At 45.5% G+C, this 23,826-nt stretch overlaps 1 protein-coding gene across 2 annotated transcripts in view; it reads left to right on the plus strand.

Moving 5' to 3' along the window:
* TAS1R2 (taste 1 receptor member 2) overlaps positions 1–23,826 on the plus strand; it is a 49,551-nt gene that overhangs the window by 11,769 nt on the left and 13,956 nt on the right. For both annotated transcript variants that reach the window (XM_071217752.1, XM_058304277.2), the window contains exons 3-4: positions 10,735–11,508; positions 15,111–15,320. In XM_071217752.1, coding sequence (XP_071073853.1) covers positions 10,735–11,508; positions 15,111–15,320 — 984 coding nt within the window. The remainder of the gene's footprint in view (positions 1–10,734; positions 11,509–15,110; positions 15,321–23,826) is intronic.

A 23,826-nucleotide genomic window follows, 5' to 3' on the forward strand; every position in this document is an offset into this window, starting at 1 on the left:
TCCCCCAGGCACTTATATTCCAGTGGCAAGAAACAGACAAGAAACATAAATAAATAGAAAAAAGAAAAAGCCGGAAAAGGGGGATTGGGTGTGTTGGAGGGTGGGCTGGAGCGGGCAGAGGGGAGAGTGCAGTTTTAAACAGGGTGGCCAGGTGGCTGTCATGGTGTCAGGGCAAAGGCTGGAGGGAAAGCATGAGGGAGCTGTGTGCGTTTCCAGGGGTAGAGCATTGCAGGAGACGGGTCAGCAGACACAAAGGCGGAGGATGCCTGGGGTGTCGCTGGAGCTGGGTGAGCAGAACTGGGATCGGGGGGCAGTGGGAGGAGAAGAGGTCAGAGGGGTGAGGCCCGCGGCAGCCCCCACGGGGGCTGTTGAAGGGCGCTGGGTTCTCCTGCGTGATATTAGGAGCTGATGGGAGGGTTTGAGCAGAGGAGGAACTTGACGGTGTGTGCCTCGGAGGGGTCAGCCAGGCTGCCACACTGGGAATAGTCCAGGGGGTAAGGTGGGAGGAGGACGTCATACTTTGGGCCCGGGGTGATGGTGGCTTGTACTGGGAGGGAGCGGGGAGCTGGCAAGGTAGCGCCGTTGGGATTTGCCATGGATCGAATGTGGCATGTCAAGGATGATTCCAGAGTTTTGGGCCTAACTAACTGTAAGGATGGATTTGCTATCACCCAAGATGGGGAAAGCTGTGGGGGGAACAGGTCGGGTATACTAAATCCGAGATGTCCATCAGGTTGAAAAACGCCCCGAGGTTTAGGAGAGCCATCTAGGCTGGGCCTGTCCCCCAGGAGCTGCCAGCATGGACACGGTGCTTAAAGCCAGGAGGGGGTGAGCTCGCCAAAGGAAGGAGGCGGGTGGGGAAGAGACAGGCCTGGGATTCTGCAAGGATGGGAGAGGCAGAGGGGTCACTGCTCTCCCAGGGAAAAAATAGCTGGAGGACAGGCGAGACCGTCAGGAGGGTTGCTCTGGGGCTCAGGGCACCAGGGGAAGACCTCCCAGAAGAGAGAGGGGAAGAACAGGGGGCCCAACTGGCTGCAAAATCCCCGCAGCAGAGCTGCAAAAGCAGCTGCAGACGCCCGTGTCCCACCTGTGGAGCAAGCAGCAGTCTGCCGAGGGCAGCGGCTGTGGACAGCAGTGGCTGCAGACTGAGGTGGTAGCAGGAGTCCTCTTCCCCAATATAGGGGGCAGGGAGGGACACGGCCCAGAGCAAATTCAGATTTTTGTAGTGGAGGAGTAGCGCACTCCCAGGCTAGGTGAGACCCAGACATTGCACTGAGAGTAGGCAGGGAACTAAAGGTAATTTGCCTTCTCAAACACCCTCTCTACTGCCCCAGGCTGGCTGCTGAGGAGGCAGAAGGAGGGAGGGTGCAGCCAGCCAAGGGAGCAGAAGAGCCTCTGAGAAAGCCTCTAAAGACTTTGCTTCTACAACGCCTACCACTTGAGGGATTACTGGCAGTGAGTTCCCTCGTAGCGCCCTGGGGCTGAGCTGAGCAGTCTGCCAAGAGCACCATCTGCTGGCCAGATCAGAAAAGTGCATGAAAAAGGAAAAATAAATGAGGCAAGCAGGTGCCTTTACTGCCACCCTCTTCAAGGCCCTTGGAAACTGTTCTGCACCCCATTACTGGGTCCTTAAGCCCTGGTTTGAGCAGTTAAACAGGGGCAATCCTAAATATATAGAAGTTGAACCAAGAGTTAAAGAACAGTGGTAGCACACAGCTACTTAACAGTAAATCCCTAGGCAAGAGAGAGAAACTGAACATCAGAGTAAACTCAGCAACAGACTCAGATGCCTAAACAGCAGCAAAAAAATTACAAGCCATACAGAGAAAAAGGAAGCTATGACTCAGGCAAAGGAAAAATTCAAAGCTCCAGATGAGACACAGGACTTGAAATAGCTTATCAATGAGGTTCATACAAATCTCCTAAATCAAACCACGGAGTTGAAGGAGAACAAGGCTAAAGAAAGAAAAGACATTAAGAAGACACTGAGTGAGCACAAAAAAATGTGAAATATTGGATAGAAAAATAATAGAGCTTTGGAAATGATAGAAACATAATAATTGAGGTAAAATATACAATAGAGACAGACAACAGTAGATTTGAAATCATAGGAGAAAGAAATCAGTGACATAGAGGAAAGAATTACCGAAATTGAAGAGAAGGAAGAACACAGAGAGAAAAGAATGAAGAAATAGAGCAGGGGCTCAGGGCATTGAATGATAACACAAAGCACACTGACATACATGTTATAGGAGTTCCAGAAGGAGATGAGAAGGGAAAAGGGGAAGAAAGAGTATTTGAGGAAATAATGGCTGAAAATTTCCCAGCTGTCATGAAAGACACGTATATGTGTTCAGGAAGCACAGTGTACTCCAATTAGAATACGTACAAATAGACCTAACCCAAAACACGCAATATGCAAAATGCAAAATGCCAAAGATAAAGAGAAAATTCTGAAAGTGGCAAGGGAATAGTGAAAAATCACATACAAGGGATGTCCAGTAAGTCTTAGTGCAGATTTCTGGAGGCAAGAAGGCAGTATGTGATATAATTACGGTACTGAGGAAGCTGATGTGGCTCAGTGGTTGAGAGCCAGCTTCCCAAATATGAGGTCCTGGGTTCAATTCCTGACCCCAGTATCTCAAAAAAAAAAAAAAAAAAATTACAGTACTGAAAGAGAAAAACTGCCAACCAAGAATCTTTATCTGGCAAAACTGTCCTTCAAATATGATGGTGAGCTTAAAATATCCACAGAAAAACAGAAACTAAGAGAGTTCACAAAGAAGAATCCAGTTCTGCAGGAAACACTAAAGGGATTTCAATAGCCAGAAAAGAAGAGAGAAGAGAGAGAGGCTTGGAGGACAGTATAGAAGTCAAGATTATCAGAAAAGGTAACTAAAAAGGTAAAAAGATGGACAAAATAAGATTAGATATATGAAAGTCAAAGGATAAAATGGTTGAAGTAAGTAATGCTTGTACAGGAATAACACTGAATGTTAATGGATTAAACTCCCCAATCAAAAGACAGAGGCTAAAAGAAAAGAAAAAAGAAAAAGAAAAAAGAAAAAAGAAAAAGAAAAAAGAAAAAAGAAAAAAGAAAAAAAAAGCCCCCCCCCCCCCAAAAAAAAGACATAGGCTGACAGAATGGATAAGTAAACAGGAGTCATCCACACACTGGCTGCAGGAGACTCATCTTAGACCCAAGAATGCAAAAAGACTGAAAGTGAAAGGTTGGAAAAAGATATTTCATGCAAACAGTAACCAAAAGAGAGCATGGGTATCTATACTGGTGTCAGACAAAATACACTTTAAATGCAAAAAACTGATAAGAGATGCAGAAAGCCATTATATATTAATGAAAGGGATAATCTACCAGGAAGGAGTAACAGTCATAAATATCTATGCACTTAACCAGGGTGCCCCAAAATACATGAGGCGGGGAAGCGGATGTTGCTCAAGCAATTGGGCTCCTGTCTACCATATAGGAGGTCCAGGGTTTGGTTCCTGGGGCCTCCTGGTGAAGGCAGGCTGGCCCACGAGGCAAGCTGGCTTGTGTGGAGAGCTGGTCCATGCAGGGTGCTGGCCTTGTGGAGTTCTGGCTCATGTGGAGTACTGGCCTGTGCAAGTTGCTGGTGTAGCAAGATGATGCAACAAGAAGAGATACAGTGGAGAGACAACAAGAAACACAGCAGACCAGGGAGCTGAGGTGGTGGAAGTGATTGAGCTCTCCTCTCCCACTCCAGAAGGTGCCAGAATCAGTTCCCAGTGCCGCTTAAAGAGATGACGAGCAGACACAGAAGGACACACAGTGAATTGACGCAGAGAGCAGACAGTGAGCGCAAAACAGTGAGGGCAGTGGGGGTGGGGGGTGGGGGGGGGTGCGGGGGGTGCGGGGGAGAGAGAAATTAATAAGTCTTTAAAAAAAATACATGAGGCAAACTCTGGCAAAACTGAAAGAAGAAATAGTAATCTACAATAATCGTTGGAGACTTCAAATGCCACTCAAATCAGTAGATAGAACAAGTAGACAGAAGATCAGCAAAGAAACAGAGAACTGAACAATATGGTAAATGAGCTGGACCTGATAGGCATATACAGAACACTGAACCCCAAATCAGCAAGTTATATATTCCTCTCAAATGCTCATGGATCTTTCTCCAGGATAGATCACATGTTGGGCCACAATACAGTTCTCAATAAATTTAAGAAGATTGTACTTATACAAAGCGCCTTCTCTGATCATAATGGAATGAAGCTGGAAATCAACAGTAGGAAGGAAAGGGGAAATTTTGCAAATATATGGAGGCTAAACAGCACACTCCTAAACAATCAGTGGGTCAAATAAGAAATTGCAAGAGAAATTAGGAGATCTCTCAAGACAAATGAAAATGAGAACACAACCTAACAACACTTATGAGATAGAGTGAAAGCAGTGCTGAGAGGGAAATTTATAGCCCTAAATGCCTATATTAAAACAGAAGAGCTAAAATCAAGGATCTAACACAGAAACGAGAAACTAGAAAAAGAACAGTAAACCAATGCCAAAGTAAGCAGAAAGAAAGAACAAAGATTAGAAGAAATAAATGAAATTGAGAGAAGAAAAAAAAAAAGCAATAGTGAAAATCAACAAAACTGTTTTTTTGAGAAAATCAGTAAAATTGACAAACCTTATTAGCAAGTCTAACAAAGAAAAAAGAGAGAAGCTGCAAATAAATAAAATCAGGAATGAAAGGGAAGGCATTACAACTGACCCCACAGAAATAAAAAGGATCATAAGAGGATATTATGAGAAACTGTATGCCAACAAATTAGACAACCTAGATGAAATGGACAAATTCCTAGAAATGCACAAACAACCTACATTGACTCTACAAGAAATTCAGGAACTCAAAAAACCAGTCACAAGCAAAGAGCGCCAGTCATCAAAAATCTTCCAACAAAGAAAAGTCCAGGACAAAATGGCTTCACAGGTGAATTCTACCAAACATTTTGAGAAGAATTAATACCAATCCTGTTTTTTTTTTTTAAAGATTTATTTATTTATTTAATTTCCCCCCCTCCCCTGGTTGTCTGTTCTTGGTGTCTATTTGCTGCGTCTTGTTTCTTTTGTCCGCTTCTGTTGTCGTCGGCGGCACGGGAAGTGTGGGCGGCGCCATTCCTGGGCAGGCTGCTCTTTCTTTTCACGCTGGGCGGCTTTCCTCATGGGCGCACTCCTTGCGCGTGGGGCTCCCCCACGTGGGGGACACCCTTGCGTGGCACGGCACTCCCTGCGCGCATCAGCACTGCGCATGGCCAGCTGCACACGGGTCAAGGAGGCCCGGGGTTTGAACCGCGGACCTCCCATATGGTAGACGGACGCCCTAACCACTGGGCCAAAGTCCGTTTCCCCCAATCCTGTTTAAACGCTTCCAAAAAATTGAAAATGAGGGACAATTACCCAACACATATTATGAAGCTAACATCACCCAAATACCAAAGCCAGATAAAGATACAAGAAAATAAAATTACATATCAATGTCTCTAATGAACATAGATGCAAAAAATCTCAACAAAATACTTGTAAATCTATCCCAACAGCATATAAAAACAATTATACATCACAATCAGGTGTGTTTTATTCCTAGTATGCAAGGGTGGTTCAAAATAAGAAAATCAATTAATGTAATGCACCACATTAACAAATCAAAGGGAAAAAAAAATCACATCATCATCTTGACTGTTGCAGAAAAGACACTTGACAAAATCCAGCATCTTTTCTTGATAAAAACACTTCAAGAGATAGGTATAGAAGGAAAGTTCCTTGACTTAATAAAGGGCATATATGAAAATCCCACAGCCAACATTAATGGGGAAAGGTTGAAAGCTTTCCTTCTAAGATCAGGATGCCCACTGTCCCCACTGTTATTCGACATTGTGCTAGAAGTCCTAGCTAGAGCAATTAGGCAAGGAAAAAAAGGCATCCAAATTGGAAAAAAGAAAGTAAAACTCTCACTATTCACAGATGACATAATCCTATATTTAGAAAATTCCGAAATATCTACAGTAAACTATCAGAGCTAATAAATGAGTTCATTAAAGTGGCAGGATACAAGATCAACATGCAAAAATCAGTAGTGTTTCTATGCACAGATAATGAGCAAGCTGAGGAGGAAACCAAGAAAAGAATACCATTTACAATACCACAAAAAAACTGAAATATCGAGGAATTAATTTAACCAGGAATGGAAAGGATCCGTATTCAGAAAACTATAAAATATTGCTAAAAGAAATCAAAGGAAACCTAAGCAAATGGAAGGGCATTCCGAGTTAATGGATTAGAAGAATCCATTGTGAAGAAGACCCAAACTGATTTATAGATTTAGTGCTATACCAATCAAAATTCCAACAGCCTACTTTACAGAAATAGTAAAGTCAATTACCAAAAGTATTTGGAGGAAAAGAGGTCCCAAATAGGCAAAAAAAAATCCTAAAAAAGAAGAGCGAAGTCAGAGAACTCATGCTTCTTGACCTTGAAGTGTATTATAAAGCTACAGTGGTCAAAATAGCATGATAATGGCATAAAGATAGACACATTGATCAATGGAATCAATCGAGAGTTCAGAAACAGACCCTTGTCTCTATGGTCAACTGATATTTGTTTTATTTTGTTTTGTTTTATTGTCTTTTTTTTAAAAAAGATAAATAGATCACATAAAATATTACATTAAAAAACACAAGGGGTTCTCATATACCCCATCCCCCACCCCACCCCCACTCCTCCCACATTAACTTTCCCTTTCATCAGTAAGGAACATTCATTGCATTTGGTGAATGTACCCTGGAGCACTACCACACAACATGGACAATAGTTTACACTGTAGTTCACGCTCTCCCCCAGTTGGTCCAGTGGGTTATGGCAGGATATACAATGTCCTGGCATGTGTCCCTGCAATATCATTCAGGACAACTCCAAAGTCCTGAAAATGCCCCATATCACACCTCTGCCTCCCTCCCCCTGACCTCAGCAACTCCCTTGGCCACCATTTCCATATCAATGATACAATTTCTTCCATTGCTAGAGTCACAAGAGTTCTATAGCAGAATACCAGCAAGTCCAGTCCAATCCATATCATATTCCTCCATCCTGTGGACCCTGGGATGGCGATGTCCACTCCACCTCTAAATCAAGAAGGGGTTTAGATGCCACATGACTGATGGAGGCAATTCTCCCGCTTGCAGTTGTAGACACTCTCGGGTCCCTGGTGTGGTGGTTGACCATTCCCTCTCTGTTAAGTGACCTGGGTAAGTCCAATGAACCAGAGGGTAGGTGTTGCAACTCTGTTGAGGCTCAGGACCCAGCTGGCACATGGTCAGTCCAGAGATTCAAGTCTCCTGATCGTAGGGAAACGGACTTGGCCCAGTGGTTAGGGCGTCCGTCTACCACATGGGAGGTCCGCAGTTCAAACCCCGGGCCTCCTTGACCCGTGTGGAGCTGGCCCATGCGCAGTGCTGATGCGTGCAAGGGGTGCCCTGCCATGCAGGGGTGTCCCCACATAGGGGAGCCCCACGCGCAAGGAGTGCGCCCGTAAGGAGAGCCGCCCAGTGCGAAAGAAAGTGCAGCCTGCCCAGGAATGGCGCCGCCCACACTTCCCGTGCCGCTGACAACAACAGAAGCGGACAAAGAAACAAGACGCAGCAAATAGACACAGAGAACAGACAACCGGGGGAGAGGGGGGAATTAATTAAATAAATAAATAAATCTTAAAAAAAAAAAAAGTCTCCTGATCGTATACAAACCTCAGCGCCAACCACAGGCTCAGTGAAAGTGACAGAAGAGTCATGCATAGAGAGGTCACATCTGAGTCCAACTCCATCACAATCAGGAGCACAAATTCTAAAGTAGAGCCCGCTGGCAAGGCAATGAGCGCCAGAGCCATCTGTCATGATCAACTGATTTTTAATAAGCCGATCAAGTCCACTTTTCTGGAATAGAACAGTCTCTTCAACAAATGGTGCAGGGAGAACTGGATACCTATCAATCAAAAGTATGAAAGAGGACCCTTGTCTCACTCCCTATACAAGAATCAACTCAAAACGGATCAAAGACCTAAGTATAAAAGCCAGAACCATCAAACTCCTAGAAGATAACGTAGGGAAACATCTATACCATCTTATATTAGGTGGGGGACTCTCAAACCTTACAACCTAAAGCATGAGCAGCAAAAGAAAAAATTAAACACTTCTGCGCCTCAAAGGGCTTTGTGAAGGGGGTAAAAATGCAGCCGACTCAATGAGACAAAGTATTTGGAAATCACACATCCGACAATGGTCTAACGTCCATGATATATACAGAGATCTACAGCTCAACAATAAAAAGACAAATACCCTGATTTAAAAATGGGCAAAAAGACCTGAATAGACATTTCTCTAAAGAAAAACAAATGGTGAAAAAACACATGAAAAAAATGTTCAACATCACTGGCTATTAGGGAAATGTAAATCAAAGCAATAATGAGTTATCATTTCACACCTACTAGAATGGTCACTATTAACAAAACAGAAAACTACAAGTGTTGGAGAGGATGTGGAGAGACAGGAATGCTTATTCACTGCTAGTGGGAATGCAGAATGGTACAGCCACTGTGGAAGTCCAGTTGGTGGTTCCTAAAAATGTTAGATATATAAAAGATCTACCGTGTGACCCGGCACTACCACTATTAGGTATATACCCAGAAGAACTGAAAGCAGTGACATGAACAGACATCTGCACACCAATGTTCAAAGTGACATTATGCACAATTGCCAAAAGACGGCAACAACCCAGGTGTCCATCAGCTGACGAATGGATGAACAAACTGTGGTGTAAACACACGATGGAATATTATTCAGCTATAAGAAGAAATGAAGTTGTGAAGCATATGACAATGAACCTGGAGGACATTATGTTGAGTGAAGCAAAAGGAGAAATATTGTTTGATTTCACTATAATGAACTAAATATAAAGAGCAAACTCATGGAGTTAATAGAATATAAGTCACCAGAGAAAAGAATGTGGTTAGAAAATGGAAAGCAGAGGTTTAATCTGTGCAGAATGGTAAAAAATAGTTCATAAATGTTTGGGAATGAATAGAAATGGGGAAACAAATCATAGGATTTGTAATTAGTATGCTAACATATGGGGACGATAATGGTTTTTTGTTGTTGTTGGTTTTCTTTTCTTTTTTCTGTAGTAATGAAAATGTTCAAATATTGATTGAAGCAATGCATGCACAACTTGGTAATTATACCACATGTCATCGATTGTTCACTTTAGATAAATTATATGGTTATGAACAAAAAAGTTAACAGGATGGGTTGGGGGAAAAATACACCAAACGTAAGATATGGACTGTAGTTAGTAGGAATACTCTCCCCATGCTCTTTCATAATTTGTTACAAATGTTTCACAACAAAGCAAAGTATTTGTGGTGGGCGATGTGAGGGAGCCCTGTCTGGTATTACACAAGTTTGTTTTGTAAGTTCACAACTTTTACTATACTTATTGTTTATGTATGTTCACATATGAATTTTATACTTCAATAAATTGTTTTTAAAACAAAAAAAAAGAGGTCACAAAGGAGATGGATCAGAGAGTTAGGGAGAAAATCAAGAGAACGTAGCGTCCTGGGGGCTGAGGGAAGGAATAGGGCTCAGAGGATGAGGCTGCTGCTGCTGATGGTGAGGAAGAAAGCACGATGCTCAGGGGCACACAGTAGGTGCTCAATAAGCAGCATCAACTTGATGTAAATTACTTAGCCCAGGGCCTGGCACAATCATCATTATCATCGTCACCACCACCATCATATTATCATGTAAAGCACTTAGCCCAGGGCCTGGTACTCACTAGGTGCTCAATAAATGTCACTACAAGGATGCTCTTGATGTGGGTGATATAAATCACAAAGCTCTAGGCCTGGCAGGTAATAGGTGCTCAATACATATTATTATGATTGTCGTGGTCATTCTTGTTATTGCCACTAATATCATAAGCACTAGCCAAAGGCTGAGCCCACAGTTAGGTGCTCAATAAGTGTTGCCAGATGCTGGTAGTGTAAAATTGTCTAACCCAGGGCCTGGCACAGAGGAGGTGAGGTACTCACTACATTTTAGTAATAATAGTTTATTACTATTATTATTTAGAGAACCTATCCCAGGGCCTGGCGCAAGCAGGTGCTCTCAAAATGTTACTCTGATGATGACCATGATAATGTGCAAATCTAATTCAGGGTCTAGCACACAGCAGGTACTCAATACATGTCACCAGTTGATGGTAAAGAGGCAAAGTACTTGGTCCAGGGTGTGGCACCCAGTAGGTGCTCAATAAGTGTTGCTAGGTGATAAGAATGAGGCTGATGTTGATCCAAAGCCCCTGGCCCAGGGCGTGGCGCACAGTGGGTTCACTAATGTTGCTAGGCTGATGAGCATGATGCTGCAGATGGAAAGGACCTCGCCCAAGACGTGGTACACAGTAGGTGTTCAGTAAGTGTTATGATGATGACGCTGAGGAAGAGCACCTCACCCAGGGCCTGGCACACAGTAGGCTCTTGTTAAGTGTTCCCAGAACAATGACCTTGTTGCTGATGGAATAACCCACCTCGCCCGGGGTGCCGCCCGCACCGTGCTCCCCGAATGTCCCCAAGGTGCTGACGGCGGGCCCCGCGGGGCTGGGGTGCTCGGTGGGTCCTCCCTAAGGCCAGCGGCCCCTCCCCCCGGCAGATCACCTACAGCGCCATCAGCGACGACCTGTGCGACAAGCAGAGCTTCCCGGGCGTGCTGCGCACGGGGCCGGGCGCCGAGCAGCACGTGGAGGCCATGGTGAGGCTGATGCTGTCCTACGGCTGGAACTGGATCGTCGTGCTGGTGAGCAGCGACTACTACGGCCGCGAGAACGGCCACCTGCTCCGCGAGCGCCTGGCGGGCCGCAGCATCTGCATCGCCTTCCAGGAGGCGCTGCCCGCGCCGCGCCCGGACCTGGCGGTGACGCCGCCCGAGCGCGAGCGCCTGGCGGCCATCGTGGACAAGCTGCAGCGCAGCTCGGCGCGCGTGGTGGTCGTGCTCTCGCCCGAGATGGCCCTGCACAACTTCTTCCGCGAGGTGCTGCGCCGGAACCTCACGGGCGCCGTGTGGATCGCTTCCGAGTCCTGGGCCATCGACCCCGTCCTGCACAGCCTCACCGAGCTGCGCCGCACCGGCACCTTCCTGGGCGTCACCACGCGGAGGGTGACCATCCCGGGCTTCAGCGAATTCCGCGTGCGCCGGGCCCAGGCCGGGCCGCGCGCGCCCAACGGGACCAGCCCGCAGCCCACCTGCAACCAGGAGTGCGACACCTGCCTGCGCGCCACGGAGACCTTCAGCACCCTTCTCACGCTCTCCGGGGAGCGCGTGGTCTTCAACGTCTACTCGGCCGTCTACGCCGTGGCCCACGCCCTGCACAGCGTCCTGCGCTGCAGCCGGAGCACCTGCTCCAACGCGGTGGTCTACCCCTGGCAGGTGAGGGTCCCTCCTGCAGCAAACTACCGCCCCTCCGAGCAGCCCTCGACTCTCTGCTCTAGCTCCACCTCCCTTGGAGGCTTCTAGGTCAATGGGTGTGAGAACATGGGGGGGGGGGGAGTGCCCCGCCCCACCCTCACCTCCATTCTTTACCAAGCCCAAAGTCTTGGTATCAAAACAAAATTCTATTTTTATTAATTTAATCCGCACAGTCCAAGATCCTTAGAGATTCAAGCGTAGTTCACTTTTGCCCGGTTCCCCTACAGTCTCTGCTGGGTTAGGGCCTGGGGTCGGGCTGGGTTTCCGTCCATCTCTCTGAGATCTGCCTTCAGGCTTCTGGAGCTTCTTGCCCCCAGCACCCTGACCCAGGTCTGCACCACCTCGACCTGGAGCTGGACTTTAAATGTATTTTCCCCCCGATACCTGCACCCATGCCCCTCTGCACATGAGGGCCTTTCGGAGGGGAGGCGATTTCCCCGAGGATCCAGAGAAGCAGAGGAGACTGGCCTTCGACACGGGCAAGGGGCGCTTCCACACTCGCTGCCTCTCCTTAAACCGCTCCTTGCCTTTCTCATGTCGTGCCAGCCTCACGCACTGCAGTTCAGCCCCTCCCCAAACCCTCCTCACGCCTCCTTTTTTTTAATAGGGCAGTTTAGTTGGCTCTGAAAAAAAAAAAACACCTCTGTTTCTTCCACCGTCTCTCTATTTATCTATACTTCACCGTCCCAATAACGTCAGAGCCTAATCCTGCAATCTTAAGCATTTACTGTAAAAGAAAAATACAGTTATTCTTTAAAAGGGATTCTGGTGCCAGCTGGCAAGATACTCTATTTTACTATGTGTCCTGCTACATTACTAGTATCCACAATTATCATTGGAGTGTCACTGTTGAGTGCCTACTGGGCACCAAATTCTCAGGGTTCATCACATCTAACTCATGGCCATTCTTCGAAGTTGATAACCTGCAAGCGGGGAAACTGAAGGACAAGTGAGTCAAAGTAACTAGCCCGTGATGGCTCGGCAGTAAGTGGCAGCATATGACTTTCGTCTTTGTTTTCTAGGGCTGTCATAGCAAAGTACCATAAACCAGGTGTCTTGAAACAATAGACATTTGTCTCTCAGTTCTGGGGACCAGAAGTCTGAAGTCGGGGTGTTGGAAGAGCCAGGCTTGTTCTGACACCTGTGGGGAGAATGCTCGCTGGCCTCTCGTAGCTTCAGGTAGTCTGCTGGCGGTGGCTGGCGCTCCTTGGCTCACAGCTGCAGCACTTCAGGTGCTGCTTCTCTTGTAGCATGACGCTGGGTCTTTTGTGTCCTTTTCTTAGGAGGACACCAGCTCCCTTGGATGAAGGGCCCACCCTTCTCCAATGTGACCTCATCTTGAATTCCATCTGCAATGATCCCATTTCCAAATAAGGTCACGTCTTGAGGTACCAGGGCTTAGGACTTCAGCATATCTTTCGGGGGTCTGCATTCAACCTGTAATAGCTTTGAACCCAGGACTGGCCCATTCTGCTGTGGTTTTCCCCAAACCCTCCTGTGACCATCACGACCTGTGGTGGAAGACCATCTGCTTTCTTTCCTCTCCCAGCAGTGGAGGCCAGAGGGCACCAATCATAGCAACCAGGATAACCAGTCCCATTTATCGAGCACCTGCTGTGTGCCAGGCCCTGGCTGGCGCCATGGGAGAACCAGAGCTGAATGTGTCAGGACTCCACCCTAGGAGGAGGTGAGACAGTCACCTGTCTCTAGGTGCAGCCGAGCGGGGTGGGAAGCCATACTTGTGGGCCTGTCTGGGGGCCAGGGGGCATCACTGTGGGTGGGAAGGGGTCAGAGAAGGCAGGATTAAATCGAGGGGGAGGCCAGACACTGGGCTTTCCCAGAGGAGAGTGGGAAAGTGGTGGCCTGGCTGTATGGCCATGGCCTGGCCAGTGTGTCTGAGAAGTGGGGGGCAAAGGGTACTGCAGAGGAGCTGGAGGCCTTCAGGGCCTCACAAAGGAGATAGGATTTGATCTGGAGGTGGTAGGGAGCCACAGAAGGTCCCCACCAGAGCACCGAGTTCATGTTTTGAGACAATCTCACAAGCCAATCTGGGGTTGGGATGGACGCATGCATGGAGAGTGGAGAGGCTGGGATGGACGCATGAATGGAGAGTGGAGAGGTTGGGATGGACGCAGGCATGGAGAGCAGAGAGGCTGGGATGGACGCATACCTGGAAAGTGGAGAGGTTGGGAGCCCAGCCCAGCACACAGAGGCTTCCTCCAGGGCTGCTACTGCCATAAACCATGTCTTTGTGTGAATTAGAAAATGACGCCCCTCTGTGCAGACACCTTAGAGCAAGATGCCCTTTACTCCAGATGGACACAGCCCTGTACCAAGGGCATGGCTTGTGAGCCCTGGTGGGCTGGCCTCCAGCTGTCCATCCCCATGCCCTAACTGGGCGTCTTGTAATGGGCACCACCTGCAAAACTGATGTGGCAACCTGGCACCTCACCCCCAGTGCTGGGTCACATCACTCTGCTCCTGTTTCTTTTGGTCATAGTCGTTATCTCAAGCTGTTCTAGCTAAGTGCTTTCTTATCTATTGTCTATTCCCCTTTCCCCCTGCCACCGTGCAAGCCCGTGAAAGCAGGAACTTTGTCAATCCTATTCACTGCTGTATCCAAGCTGTCCGCACTGGGTCTGGCTCAGAGCTGACTCTCAATGAATATTTATTGAATGAGTGAGTGAATGAATGAATAATGGACACTTACTCTGTGCCCTGCACTCTAATAATCCCTTTACATGAATTATATTCACCCCCAAACACCCATGTGTAGCCACTATAACTGCACTGTTGCTCATCCATGTACAAATGAAACTGAGTTTCAAATGAGGTGACAGTCATCCAGAGGCCAGGCTGAGACCCAACCCCGCACTATCTGAATCCTTTTGGAAGCTTTTGCAATGGTCCCAGGGGCAGGGTGCGGTGACACAGTAGAGCAGGGGCAGTGGGGATGGACAGGGGAGGTGGACAGGGTGGCAGAAGGAATGATCATGAGACCCAGAGACAGTGGCCAGGTGGATGAGCTGCCTATGATTTGGGGGCGGGGGGGAGGAGGTCTGATTAGGGGGAGATTGGGTAAATCCAGCCTGTCAAATTTGAGGGGCCTGTGCCATCCAAGTGAAAATGTTGAACAACTTATTGGAATCCTGGAAGATCAGAGTTGAAAGGACTTCTTGGAATCTTCTGGTCAAATTCCCTTACTTAACAAAAGGAGCGCATGGGGCCCTACCGGACCATTCAGCCAACCACTGCAGAGCAGGGCCACAGCCAGGTGCATTTGCCCCTGATCCCCAACTTCATGTGCTTTCCGCCACCCCCTTCTCGCCACCTCTGTCCATCCCCCGGGCATCTCAGGTCTGGCCCTTCTGTCCATAGGTTGGATGTGTCAGGTTCCAGAGCCAGAACTCTCAGCCACTGCCTCCCAAGCTGCGACAGTGCTGAAATCATCTGGTCCCCGTTTTGTGGGTATGGAAACAGTGGCTAGTAGAATAGAGAATCTTTCCCAGGTCTGGCCCAGCCTCTGATGCCAGCTCTGCTTCCCTTCTCTTTGGCCCTTCCAGCTACTTCAGGAGATCTGGAAGGTCAACTTCACCCTCCTAGGTCACCAAATCTTCTTTGACCAAAAAGGGGACCTGCCCATAGGCCTGGAGATCATCCAGTGGCAATGGGACCAGCGCCAGAACCCTTTCCGGAGCATTGCCTTCTACCACCCCACACTCCAGCAGCTGAAGGACATCTCTCCCATCTCCTGGCACACCCCAAACAACACGGTCAGCCCTCAGAGGGGGGTGGGCCAGTGGGGCTTGGGGGCTGGGCAGCGGGGCTCATGCAGGGGTGGTGAGGGCCCCTTTCCTAAGGAGGACATCCAGAGGCTCATTTTCACTAGCTAGTGGCTCTCTATGTGTGTGGGGGTGTGGTCTGGGGTCCTGTTCTCCCTGCTTTGTTAAAGCAGTGGACGTTCAGGGCTTCCCAGTCCCCCAGGACAGATGGGCTCAGGGGCCTCTGGGAAATAACATTACTGAACACATGTGTGCCAGTCCTCATATCAATCCTATGGCACAGATGGTACCATTCTCCCCATTTTTTTGGATTAGGAAACAGAGAATTGCATGACCTAAGACCATACAGCTTGTCTGTGGAGGTCTGTGCACACAGCATTCAGGCCACAGCCTGTCTTTGAATACTCATGTTTTTGGTACAGTGTTGTCCCTAAGCTGGCACTGTGGCTGAGCCTTTAGTGTGCCATCCCATCATCTTATTAGGCTGCATACTTCCAGATGATGTGGTGTGTTAGGATCAATCGATCCTGCGGTCCTGTACCCATTCATCGTAGCTCCATCATAAAATGGCATCCCTTGGCAGAGGTGATGTTTTAGGGGATCCCATGTAGTTAATCATTCCATCTGTAAGCTCTTGGATTGACAGGTGCCCTGCCATCAGGGAAGGCAAATTCTTATTGAGGATGAATCATTGCTCCCTTCAGGGAGGAAGGGGTCCTTGAGGGGCTCACGCTGGTCTTTGCTGCTGACAGGTTAGTGCTAGGTGCCCTTGGTGAGGTTGGGCCCGTGAGCAGCCTTCACCCCTGACACCGTGGCCCCTCTGCTCATTGGTCACTGTGCAGACACTGACTGGCTGAGGCCAGAGGCCAGCTGACCTCATTCTTTCTATCTGGTTCTTTATTTCTTCCTGTGTTCTCTGGTTGGCATTAACATGAGATGAAAAATCTCCACTCTCATAAGTCCATGCACATGCCTTTCCCCCAAACTTCTTTATGTCCTTTTTCCAGCCTTGCTCTTTACAGGTCCCTGAACAACCAGTCATGCCATTTATCATTTCCTGGAACCTGGGCATATCCACATTTCAGGCCATTTCTCCATTCAGACAAAGTGAGCAACTCAGTGCCCTGGTACAGCTCTGCCCACTGGGAACATTTTCCCTTGTTACTGTCCTTTAGCATCATCCCCATAAGGAGTTTAGCATGGCAGCAGTCCATTTTCAGCTCACACCAAGCTGGCCTACCTATGAAACATTCCTAAATGTTCTCCTTCTATATCGGTTGGTCACCGAGAATCTCTCCATGAGGCTGTAGGTGTGATTTGAGGGAGAGTTGGATCTCCTTGGGCGTGATCCCAAATGTACCATTTCCACTGCTGATATTTTAGCCTGATCATATGAGTCAGTGATTCTGGTAGTCACATGGTGTCCTAAGGTCTGGTGCTCACTTTTCACTAGGGACCAGCAGCACATGGGGAGGGAGCTGATTTTCAAATGGTGAGTAGTACTCTATTGTAGAAGACATGCCTTCCTGCATCCATCCTATTGGTGCTTGCCAAAGACTTGGCAGAGTATTCTTCTTCACCACAGATAACTCTAACATCATAAGATATGCTTGGCCACATGACCTGAGTGGCCCTGCAGAAAGGACCTTCTTCAGAGCCTTTCTCTGGACCTCTTACTCTCTACCTTCAAACTGGAAATCTTCTGAATCACCTGATAATTGGGTAAGAGCAGTATTTCCAAGGGTAATTTATGCTGTCTCCAAACTATAAAGAAGATCATTAAGTGCCATGCTTTTTAAATAGTAGGGAGTGTAAGGTCATTTACTTTAGGATGGTGTCCTGGTATTCACCAGACCATTGGACCCCAAAGTGTAAGTCCTTGAATCTTTGTATGGTTTGTCACCTACTCTCTGGCATTCACATATCTTACTTGCTACTTCCTATTCACCTGATCCAGTCAGCATGATGCCATTAACATAGCATGATGTTCTGCAGAATGTCAGATGATTGAGTTCTGCAAGGATTACATTGTAAGAGAGCAGAAGAGTAAACTTAGCTCTGGAATAAGACAGTGAATGTTATTGATTTGACGTCTTTCTTCTTTTTAATATTGGTGCTTTTGGCTGTAAATTTCCCTCTCAGCCCTGTTTTTGCTGTATCCCATAAATTTTGGTATCTTGTTTTGTGTTTTCATTATTATCCAAGTATTTTATAATTCTCCTTGTGACTACTTCTTTGACCTATTGCTATTTAGGAGTATGGTGTTTAATTTTCACATATTTGTGAACTACCCACATTCCAGTCTAGTTTTTATTTCTAATTTTATTTCCATTGTGGTCAGAGAGCATACTTGATATGATTTCAATCCTTTTAAAAGCCTTGAGACTTGTTTTATGCCCTAATATATGGTCTATCCTGGATAGTGTTTCATGTCTCATGTGCATGTGTGAAGAATGTGTATGCTGTACCTATTGATTAGAGTGTTTAATAGAAATCTGTTAGGTCTAGTTGGATTATGGTGTTATTCAAGTTTTCTATTTCCTTGTTATCTTTTGTGTAGTTGTTCTACTCATTATTGAAAGTGGGGTACTGAAGACTCCAACTATTATTTTTGAATTGTTTGTTTTCTCTTCAATTCTGGCAGTTTTGCTTTATGTATTTTGGAGCTCTGTTGTTAGGTTCATATATATTTATAATTATTATATCTTCTTGATTGTTTGATCCTTATATAATTATAAAATGTCCTTCTTTGTCTCTAGTAATGATTTTTGTCTTAGTCTATTTTGTCTGATATTAGTATAACCACTCCAGCTGTCTTTTGGTTATTATTTATATGGTGTATCTTTTCCCATCCTTTTACTTTTACCCTGTTTGTGTCCTTTGTCTCTAAAGTATGGCTCTTATAGACAGCATATAATCAGAGCTTGTTTTTAAAATCCATTCTGCCAATCTTTGCCTTTTAATTGGAGTGTATAATCCATTTACATTTAATGTCCTTACTCATAAGGTAGGATTTATGTTTGCCATTTTCCCATTTGTTTTCTTTTTTTTTAAGATTTATTTTTATTTATTTAATTCCCCTCCCCTCCCCCAGTTGTCTGTTTTCTGTGTCTGTTTGCTGCGTCTTGTTTCTTGTTTCTTTGTCCGCTTCTGTTGTCGTCAGCGGCACGGGAAGTGTGGGCGGCACCATTCCTGGGCAGGCTGCTCCCTCCTTCGCGCTGGGCGGCTCTCCTTATGGGTGCACTCCTTGCGCGTGGGGCTCCCCTACGCGGGGGACACCCTGCGTGGTGCGGCACTCCTTGCGCGCATCAGCACTGCGCATGGGCCAGCTCCACACGGGTCAAGGAGGCCCGGGGCTTGAACCGCGGGCCTCCCATGTGGTAGACGGACGCCCTAACCACTGGGCCAAAGTCCGTTTCCCTCCCATTTGTTTTCTATATGTGTTATGTTATTTTTGCCTCTCGATTCCTCCGTTGCTGCCTTATTTTGAACAGGGAGGTGAAGTTGGTCAACCACCAGGGAACTGAGAGTGCCTACAACTGCAAGCAGGAGAATTGCATCCATCATCCATGTGTAATATAAGCCCCCTCTTGATATAGAGGTGTAGTGCATATCACCATCCCAGGGTCCACAGGATGGAGGAATTAACATGCCATTTTAATTATTTTGTCCTTTCTTTTACTATGTGTTTTGCGTTATTTTCTTAATGGATGCTCTGGGAATTACAATTAACCTCTTAACTTATGGATTAGTCAGCCAGAGAGGTGCTGATGCAAAAATACCAGAAATTGGTTGGTTTTTATAAAGGGTATTTATTTGGGGGTAGGAGGTTACTGATACCAGGCCATAAGGCATAAGTTACTTCCCTCACCAAAGTCTATTGTCACATGTTGGAGCAAGATGGCTGCCAATGGCTGCGAGGATTCAGGCTTCCTAGGTTCTTCCCTTTCAGGGTCTTGCTTCTCTCTTTGTTCAAGGTTCCTTCCTTCCAAGGGCTTGCTTCTTCCTGGGCTCAGGGTCCTCTTATCCTGGGGCTGGCTTCTCTTTCCTCTGTGAGCTTACTTCCCAGGGCTCCAGCTTAAGGCTTCAGCATCAAATTCCAACATCAAAAACCCTCACATCAAAAGCTCCAGCTCTTGGAGAGGGCATCACCATACCCGAGTCCACAGAATGAAGGATTAAATATGGACTAGAGTGGACTTATTGATGTTCTACTATAATACTATTGTGACTAGTAATAGAAGAAATATTAGAATCGAGGTGGAGAAAGTCACCACAGTAGTTGCTGAGGGCAGGGAGAGGGAAGAAGAAATGTGATGTGGGGGCATTTTTGGGATTTTGAGTTGTTCTAAATGATATTTCAGGGTCAGATGCTGGACTTTATATATCCTGCCATAACCCACTGAATGTACTGGGGAAGAGTGTGAACTACAGGGTACACTATTATCTATGTAGTGCAACGGTACCCTAAAATGTGTTACCAAGTGTGATGAGTGTGCCACAATGATGGGGGAGGTGGTTGGGGTGGGAGGAGCAGGGTGGGGAGATGGTGGGTAAACGGGAACCTCTCATATTTTTTAATGTAACATTTTATTATGATGTATATATATGTTCAAAAAAATACAGTTTACAAAAATGATGAGGTAGGGGTGGGGAGTGGGTTATATGGGAAACTCATGTTTTTTTTAAAATGTAACATTTCTTGAGATTTATTAACCTTAATAAAAAATTTAAAAATTAAAAAAAATACATAAAAGATCTTAAAACAAAACAAAAGCTCTAGCTCTGTCCTTTGCCATTCCTTTTATCTGTGAGTCCCCACCCCTTGCCCTAATGATGTGGCAATCAAAGCCCTAATCATAACTCAATCATGCCCAGTAATAGACCAGATTACAAACATAATCCAATATCTATTTTTGGAATTCATAACTATATCAAACTGCTACAATTTACAACAATCTAGTTTGGGTTAATACCAGCTTAATTTCAATAGTGTAAAAAACTTTTGCTCCTATATAGCTCCATTCCCTCCTTCATCCTTTGCACTTTATTGGCATACAAATTACATCTTTTTACATTGTATGCCTGCCAACACAAATTTATAACTATTGCTTTATGCAGTTTCTTTAAATCAGCTAGGAAAAAAGCTACAAACAAAAACATTTGTTCAGTCTTTTATAGTTATTTATTTACTTTTCATGGGTTCTCTTTATTTCTTCATGTGAGTTTGAGTTACTGTCTAATGTTCTTTCATTTCAGCCTGAAGGACACTTTTCAGTATTTCTTGTAAGGCAGATTTGCTAGCCACAAATTCTCTATTTTTAAAAAAATTATGGGATACTTTAATTTCTTCTTCACTTTTTCTGGATATAGAATTTTGGTAGAAACTTTATTTTTTAGCACTTTGAATAATAACTCCAATGCCTTCTGGTCTCTGTAGTTTCTAACAAGAAATCAGCTGTTAACTTTGTTGAGGATCCCTTGTCTGTTATGAGTTGCTTCTCTCTTATTACTTTCAAGATTCTCTCTTCAATTTTGGCTTTCAGCAGTTTGATTAAGATGTGTATTGGCATGACTTTCTTTGAGTTTATCCTACTTGGAGTTTATTGAGATTCTTGGATGTGTAGGTTAATGTTTTCAACAAACTAGGAAATTCTGGGCCATTATTTCTTCAAATATTTTTTCAGTTTCTCATTTCCTTCTAATACTTTCATTATGCATATGCTTGTGGTGTCTTACAGTTCTGAGGGTCTGATTATTTTTCTTTTTTCTTTTTTCTTTCTCTTCCTCAGACTGGATACTTTCAGTGGATCTTTAAGTTTCCTGATTCTTTCTTTTACCTGCTCACATGGGTTGATGAGCCCCTCTAGTGAATTTTTCATTTTAGTTATTTTACTTTCCAACTCCAGAATTTCTATTTGATTATCTTTTAAACTTTCTATCTCTTTATGGATATTTTCTCTCTTTTTTTATTGTTAGTAGTAATACATTTTTAAAAATTTTATTATCCTTTTTATTTTTAAAGATAAATAGATCACACAAAAGATATTTTCTCTCTGATGAGACCTCATTTTCCCTTTAGTTCTTTAGATGTGGTTTCCTTTAGTTTTTTGAGAATATTTCTAATAGTTGATCTAAACTCTTTGCTAGTAAGCGCCCAACATCTAGCATTCCTTAGGGACAGTTTCTATGCATTGCTTTCTTCCTGTGTATGGGTATACCAAGGCTCTGTGTGCTTGTTGGGGTATACCTTCAACATTCAGCCAGGCAGTTGGCAATTCTGCTTAGCTTTCACTTTCTGACTGTGCAGAGCCCCAGGGTCGGCCAGAGGTAAGAGCTTAGGACTTTCTTGGTTTTTCCTGATCATGTGTCAAGCCTTAGGCATGCACATGGCTCTATGCACGTACATGGCCTCTTAGATTCCCAGGAATTTGTCAGAGGTTTTCAAAGACCCTATGGTATCTCATTTCCCAGAATTTCTTTTTAAGATTTTTGGTCAGTCTATTCCTTTCTCCAACTGTTATCTACTGCCTTTGGCAGCTGAGAAGTTAAACAATTGCTTCTGAATATTTTTGACAAATGCCTCCAGGGAAAAGACTTTTCACACTGGGAGATCTCTGAGTCAGGGCAAATGAAGACAGCCTTGCAAGTGGTGTTTCCCAGGGAACTACCAGACAGGTCAAATGTTGGTGAGGAAGGAGGCTTTGAGGGCACTCCAACTCTGTTGTGCCTCCTCCAGTGGCTGCCATGCTGCCACTTTTCTCTTTGATTGTGGGCTGGTGGCTTCAAGGCTACTGGTTTCACAGAACTGGAGGGAGGAGGGTGGTAGGAAGGTAAATTAAAACCCACAAAGCTTACTTTCTTACTGAGATAAAGTCATTTTTCTTGAATTAATAATCCCTAGATAGCTGCAAGCATTTGGTTAATTTCCAGAGTTCTAAAGTTAATTCTGACCATTTTGCCAGTTTTCTTGTTGCTCTTATGGAGAAGAGAATGTTCAGAGGTTGTTGCTCTGCTATTTTAATTGACATTATCTCCCAAGACAGCAGATATACACTATGGTCCCGCTCATGTAAATGAGCACAGCTTTTAATTCTTCTTCTTAATGGGAGTTCAAAAGAATGCGTTCACCAGCTCAATAGCTACATACAAGTTCAAGAGGTTACGGTCATTCTGTCCCAGTAAATTTATCTCATCCAACACAGCAGCCATTGGTGAAGTTAATGGTGGTTCACCTTCACCTGCCAGCCCTGTCTGGTTTTAGCAGGAGCTATTCAGGTGCGTTCAATGGGAATGTGATGGAGATGACCACCTCTGCATCTTTTAGCTCTTTGGTGGTAGTGCTAATCCTTGAAATTCCTTCCAGGATGATTGGCCATCTTGGCCAGGGTTGGGAGCAGTTTCAGAGCCCTGAGTTTGGTTTGCATCACAGTCTGCCCCACCACAGCAGGAGAGAAGGATCTTTCAGCACCATCATGGGTGCCTTTTTGTTTTCAGAATGTGCCTTGAGTTAATTGTTGGAAAGCCTGTACCTACCATTTTCTTTTCTCAAGGATTATAAAACAGTTCACAAAAACCAACTGATTCCATAGTCCTCATAATTACCATTGTCTGAATAATGTTCAAATGCTTGTTACTTCATAAGCAGTGCTTTACCTTACCCCTGTGTGCCTCATCCCTGCTGCCACGCAGGATGGTCTTGACAAGTATATGCCCAGTGATATCCCTACCCCGCTTACCACAAGTGGTGAGGTTCCCAGGACTTCCTGTACCAACTCTCTTAGCCCAGGCTCTCCCTGGAAAGCAGAGCCAGGGACACAGAAGCTTGTATGCAGGTAGTTTATTCTGGGAAGTGCTGCTATAAGAGAGAAGTAGGGGCTGAGGAAAGGGACACAGGGAAGGAGGGAAAGACCTTGAAAGGGTACATTCTTGAGTTGGTCAGTGCTATAAGCAATTGAAGCTCAGTCCAGTTGGAATTTCTCAGACCCATGTGGAATGTACCTGTCTGGTGTCACACCCACGCTGGTGATGGGGTGTTAATGCCCTCACACTTGAAGGTCACACCTGTGTGGGTGCTGGGTCGGTTCTTCCAGGTGTCCCACCTTACAATATCAGAGAAGCCCTGGGGCAGAGGGTGAGGGGTATGTGGATGAAGTCAGATCCTAGGAGGTTGCACCTACGTGGAGTTGTTCCTGTATCAATGTGGGGAGTAAAAATATGGGCCATCAAGAGATTAGGCAGGACATAAGAAGGGTCTCGTACATTTGATTCTTTGCTTTTCCCCCTAAATGCTTGCAGCTCAGCTTTCTCAGATATGCCAAGTCAGTCCCTGCACATCCATCTGCTTTCCAGCTGCCAAAATTTTGTTGCTGTTGACTTATCTTCTGTTCCTTCTATTCTAATGGGTTTAGTCTTTGAAAATATTCCCCTTTGTTATCATTTTAGTGGGATTTGGGGAGGAAGCAAAGAAGATGAGTGTTCACTTTGCTGTCGCAAA

The sequence above is a fragment of the Dasypus novemcinctus genome, chromosome 9, assembly GCF_030445035.2.
Source record: "Dasypus novemcinctus isolate mDasNov1 chromosome 9, mDasNov1.1.hap2, whole genome shotgun sequence".
Taxonomy (NCBI): domain Eukaryota; kingdom Metazoa; phylum Chordata; class Mammalia; order Cingulata; family Dasypodidae; genus Dasypus; species Dasypus novemcinctus.